General features: G+C 59.0%; 1 protein-coding gene across 1 annotated transcript in view; it reads right to left on the bottom strand.

Moving 5' to 3' along the window:
* Positions 1-24: 24 nt before the first annotated feature.
* TMEM132E (transmembrane protein 132E) overlaps positions 25-5726 on the bottom strand; it is a gene marked incomplete at its 5' end in the record, with an annotated part of 11450 nt that continues 5748 nt past the window's right edge. Inside the window, 4 exons of the mRNA XM_008937138.1 lie at positions 25-1053; positions 1538-1729; positions 1813-2092; positions 2665-2870. Of these exons, the coding sequence (XP_008935386.1) occupies positions 25-1053; positions 1538-1729; positions 1813-2092; positions 2665-2870 (1707 nt within the window). The remainder of the gene's footprint in view (positions 1054-1537; positions 1730-1812; positions 2093-2664; positions 2871-5726) is intronic.

The following is a 5726-nucleotide window of genomic DNA, read 5'->3' as shown; positions in this document are numbered from 1 at the left end:
AGCCCCAGCCCCTCTGCCCCTGCGTTAAGCCATCTCTTTGATTCTGCGGATGTAGTCGTGAAGCTCTTCGGGGTCCTGCAGCCCCATGTCCTGGCACACCCACTCCAAGTCCTCCTCATCGGCGATGGGGATGGAGTTGTAGGCCAGGTCGTCGGTGGGCAGCGTGGCGAAGGTGGTGAACTTCACCCGCTTCCTTTTGGAGGTGGGGGAGTTGAGGGGGTCCTCGCTCTGGTCCCGTGTGGAGCCCCCCGAAGAACCGTCCCCCCGGCCGTGGACCTGGCTCTGCACGCTGGTCTGTGAGCTCCCACTGCTGTGATGATCCCCGTGGCAGCAGGTCTGGACGTTTTCCAGGGGGTTCCCAGGGCTCTCGGGCTGGGGGGAGAGGTCACTGTGAGCCCGCAAGGGTTGCCCGTTGCCCAAGAAGACCCAGTGATGGGAATGGTCCATGTTGGTCTGGCCTTCAGGGGGGATGCGTTTGTGTCTGTATTTCAGCACAAAGACGATGCAGTTGATGAGGAAGACCAAGATGGCCAAGCAGAAGACACCCAGCAGAGCGTACATGCCTATCTCAAGGTCCGTCAGCCCTCTAGTCACCTGGACGAAGCCAGTGGGGATGGTGGGGAAGTCCTCAGTCGGGTGAGAGGCGCTGGACATCCTACCGTCCTCGCTGGGCTCCGCTTTCCTCTCCACCTCTGCCCGCAGGGTGGTGCTCGCCCCCGTCTCCACCAGCCCTGGCTTGCTGGGCACGTGGTCGTAGTCGTAGGTCGGGTCCTCCTCGGAGCCAAAGTGGACCCTGACGCTGGCCAGGGCTGTGAAGAGCACGCTCTTGCGCTTGGTCTTCTGGCAGCTCTCGCAGATGCCCAGCTCTGCCCTCAGCAGCTCCCCCGCGCCCTCGCTCTGCGCCACCACCAAGGGGAACGCCCGATCCTGGGTCACCGAGACCACCTTCTCATCCAGGCTGCTCACCACCAGGTTGTAGTCCTTGGGGTCATAGAGGGAGAGTGGAGCCGTGGTGCCATCGCTGTAGGAAATCCACAGGCTCAGGAGCGCTTCCTGTGGGACCAACACAGGCACCGGTTGCCCAGCACGATGCCAGTCCCACCCACGCCCGTCTGCCCATCCCTCCAGCCAGCCCTCCTCCCTTCAACATCCATCTCATTCCTTCCAACCATCACCTCATTTTTCCCTTGTGCCTCTTCTTCCCTCAGTGCTCCCCGTGCTTCCCAGGCTCACCCCAAATGCCAGCCCCAGAGGTGCCAGATGTGACTAGCAGAGTTGGGCTGGGAACTCTGTGGCATTTCCTCCAGATCCTTTTGTCCCCATGCTCGTGTCCCATCCCCAGCCTGGGCAGGGTTGGTTCACAGGTCTGTGTGAAGGTTTCTGGGGGGCTCTGGGGTTACCAGGGTGTCTGGAGGACAGCAGGTGCTCTGGGGGCTGCGGGATAACCTCGGGCAGGATTTGGGAAGCGGGGTTGGCAGATGGAGCCCTCACCCTACCCCACGTTCCCCCCAAACCTGAAGGCAACCCCTGGCCTCACCTGCTTGAAGAAGCTGAGGGTCTGCTGCACGGACGTGCGGGCAATGATGGTGTGGCTGTTGCCAGGGCTGGGGTGGAGGGACAGCGAGAGGCTGGAGACCACCTGGGCCTTCAGGTCCGTGATGCTCACCTTCTCCTCGGCCACGGTCACCAGCGTCTCGCCCAGCACCGCCTCCACAAGCGGGGACACGACCTGGAGGGGACCAGGGTGGCTGTCACCACCTGCCACCCCCCAGCCAAAGCGGCAGGCGTGGGGAAAGGCAGCCAGGGGGGTACCTTGAAGAGCGTGGTGCCTGGCTCCCTGCCAGCCAGCGTGGAGCTGTCCACCATGTGGGCCACCCGCGGGTCGTCCACCCGCATGAAGTCGCTGACCAGGTCGGTGACCTCCACCAGCCAGTCAGGCCCCAGCATGGTGACCACCTGCCCCGTGCCCTCGGCAGCCGTGGTGTGGAATTGGGTGAAGACCTGCAGCGTGGCGTGCTGGTACTGCAGGGCACAGCCCCTGCTCTGCTTCCTCTCCTCTTCATCCTCCTCGTGCTCACTGTCCCGTACAGACCTGTGGGAGGGGGCAGGGGGTGGGCAGTGCTACCGAGCTCCTCGTTGCCACGGCTCTTCAGCCCTCCCAGGACAGGAGAAGTGTGACCAGGCAGGGAGGAGTGCAAGGTTACCCAAAAAAAATGGTGGCTCCAGGTCAAAAGATGCCTGTTGGCCATGAGGTCTCTGAGGGCTTTAGCAGCAAATAGGTTTGCCAGCACCTCTGACCCTAACCGACTGAGAAGATGGGGTGTTTCAGGTTGGGATGGACACCTCAAGGTCTCTAGACCTCAAAGCAAGGCTCTTGGTCTCATCCAGGGAAGTTTTGACCATCGCCACAGATGGACGTTCCCCACCAGCTCAAACATTGGACCAACCTCACTGTGAAATTTTTTGTCCTTCCCTTTCCCAATGTGCAAATCTGTGCCCATGACCTCTCACCTTTCCATTGAGGACCCCTGAGATGATTCTGGCTTCACCATCCTTAAAACTCCCTCATTAAATAGCCGAACAACACAATTAGACCACCACCACCTTCACCTTGCCTTCTCCAAGCTGGACAGACCCCAAGCACAATGCCTTCCCAGCACCCACCTCCTGTCTGGCAGGATGGGCACCCTCCAGCCCTTCACTTGGCTCAACCGGACGTCGGAGAGCTCGATGTGCAGGGGCAGTTTGGGCACCCACACTGTCATCTCCAGCGGGGCAGAGAGGTGCTCGTAGGTGAAGGTGACCCGGGCACTCATGGAGCCCTGTGACTCCTTCCCACTGACAAAGACGTAGTCACAGCTGCTGGAGACCTGGGGGAGAAGGAAGGGAGGATGAGGAGCTGCAACCCTCCCACAGACACACCACAGATCCTGGCAGGACGCTGCCCAGAGGAGACGCCAGAGGAGCAGAATATTGCCCAGCACACCCCCTGTTACAGCCCCAGGAGCAGAGATGTCTTCTCCTCCCCAAGGTCCCTGCTCAGAGGTGTGGACCCGCACACCCCATGACTTTAAGACGTATCTCCCCACAGTCCATCTCCTTCATCCACCTCTGCAAGCACCTTCAGCTGCTTTGGCCTCCACACCCAACTGCACCCTGTTATTGCACTTGAGCTCGAGGCACCCATGGGTGATTCACAGAGACTGAAAATTGTTCATCCCAGATATTTGCCCCCAAATCTCCTCCAGCCACGCCCAGAGGGCACAGGCAGCAGGCACAGACCAGCTCCATGCTCATCTGCAGGTACCCAGTGGTGCCTCATCCCTGTCCCTCCCACTAACCCCAGGAAGAGCTTCCTGGAGTCCATCTGAGTCCTTACCCTCACCTTCCTGCTCTTTCTCTCTTAATTCCCACTTATGCAAATGCCATGATTTCAATTTGCTAGACAACAAATACACCCTGTGTGGGCCACTTAGGACTGCCTGCTCTGAGCCAATTAAGGAGCTAAAAGGATGCCAGGGCTGCACTGCCTGTGGTTGAGCTCAGGCCAAAGACCTGGGCACCCTTGGTCATTCAGCTGCAGGAACTTTGGATTTCCAAACCCACGAGCAGAGTCTGAATTCTCTGAGAGCTCCATGTTTCAGCTCTGGAAGCCCACCACAAGGTGCCCATGGCCCCTGGGGCTGGTGGAGGAGGCAGAGCCTGGGACCTGGTCTCCTCGGGAGGTTCTCACTCCCTGGGCACAGGAGGGAAGTGCAGTGCAGGAGGGTTTGTTCCCATCTTCCTCTCAGAGATACCAGCTCAGCACATCTGAAAAGACAATCTCATCTCTGATGGGGCAGCATCTGAATAAAGATGAGCTCCTGGGTGAATCCTCCAGCAAAGGAGTGCTCTGGATATTGTGCCATTTATCACAATAAATGTGATGGGCTGCTGCCTGAATTACCATAAATCCCCCCAGCATCTTCTTCTGGGGACCACTTGCTTTGCAACTGAGGGGGTTGAAACTATGACAACAAAAGAGCCCAGCACATCAGGGCTGTCCTGATGATGGAGTGACTGCAGATTGGCTTTTCCAACAAAGCACATGCTTGTTCAGGGAAACTTCCCGGATTTGCAGCAAGGTGTCAGGAAGAGAGAGGCTGAGGTCTGCCTGGGCTCCACGCCAAGGCTCTGCTAGCTCTGCTTCTGTGGCCAGGAGCTCCTCCCTTGGCACAGCCTCAAGCATGGGATGAAGGGGACACGTTCTCCAAGGCCACCACAGCTGGTGGCACCCCATCTTGGCCAGCCAAGAGTCCTGGCTGTGGGTGACCAGGATCCCTGAGGCTCAGTCCCACTGACTTGGCTGCTGGTGGGTCCTCAAGCAGATGTGGATGGTGGGCTCCTAAGAAAGGTTTATGTAGCAGGTGAGGTTGAGCCTCTCCCACTGGGCATTGCTGGCAGCAGGGGTGGCCCTTCAGCTCCCTGCATGTCCCTCAACCCATACACAGCCCCCAAGGCCACCATGCCAGCATTATTATTATTTCTATGCTCCCCTGAGTGATGAGATCCTCCTCTCTGGGCTGAGGATGAGCAGTCAACCTGCACCACCACAGAAGGGCTTGAGGATGACAACACCCATCCACACTCTCCTATCACCCTCCAGAAGTGCCCCTGACACCTTCACAGCCACATCTACACCAGGTCCAGGCCACCTTCCCTCCGTGGCACACACAAGAGCAACCACCACCAGGCCACAGGTAGCTTGGGAAGAAGCAGCTCCCCAGCCCTCCTTCACGTTAAATTATTTACAGGAACAGATAGCACATCCTGCTATGTAAGCTTTGATTTATGTAACAGCTTTACAGCCCTGACACCGTAATCATACTCCCCAATCTCAGCAGGTAACTGAGAGCTCCCTCAGAAACAAAGCTCAGGCACAAACACAAAATAACTCGGGAAGGAACCCAGTGGGGCTGTGAGCGGCGAGGGGAGATGAGCTGGGGCTGGAGGGCTGCTCCATCCATTATTCATCCCGGCTCCCGGGCTGGTGGCTGCTCTCCCCAGGTCTGGGGACAGCGTGCAAATAGATTTATGAGTAGAAAGGCAGCACATTAAACAGTTTAAGTGCCTTGGAGTCCATCCTGAAGTGTATTATTGCTCCGGTGGTTTATTACGCTGCGCAGGACCAGTCTCCATCAATTAGACTCCACGCTGTAAATCGCCCAGGCTGGAGGTTTCACCCAGGACGTGGGTAAAAGGGTCTGTGGCACCGGCTGTCACCCACCCCTGCACCCACAGGGCACCCAGGCACCGAGTTCTGGTGGAGCCAGGGCTCTGCCCCTCACCCCTGGCTTGGCCAGGAGGGCAGCTAGCAAAGCAGGGGGGAAGGGGCAACGTCCCCCAGCCTGGGGGCCACGGGAGAGCCCAGCCCCTGGCACAGCTCCCTGCCCGAGGCAGCGGGCACACGGGGAGCGGGCATGGGGAGAGGGGTGGGGGGAGTTTGGGAGAAGGGAATGAGGTGTAGGGGTGGGTGGGTGGAGATGGTGATAGGATACACGGGCAGGTGTACAGACGGGCACATGGAGGGACAGAAGGGTGCACGGGGGGGACGGGGTGAGGGCAGAACCACGCCTGGATCCGAGGACTGACCGGGTGCAGGGGCAATCGCTGCCGCTCCTTTTCCCCGAATCAGCATCTCTCCTGGGCAGAACGATTGCTCCTCTCCCTCAGCTCCCCATTTTCCC

Source organism: Merops nubicus, unplaced genomic scaffold (assembly GCF_000691845.1).
Source record: "Merops nubicus isolate BGI_N331 unplaced genomic scaffold, ASM69184v1 scaffold26513, whole genome shotgun sequence".
NCBI classification, from domain to species: domain Eukaryota; kingdom Metazoa; phylum Chordata; class Aves; order Coraciiformes; family Meropidae; genus Merops; species Merops nubicus.
Note: the sequence above shows the minus strand (reverse complement) of the source record. Positions and strands in the feature narration are given on the sequence as shown.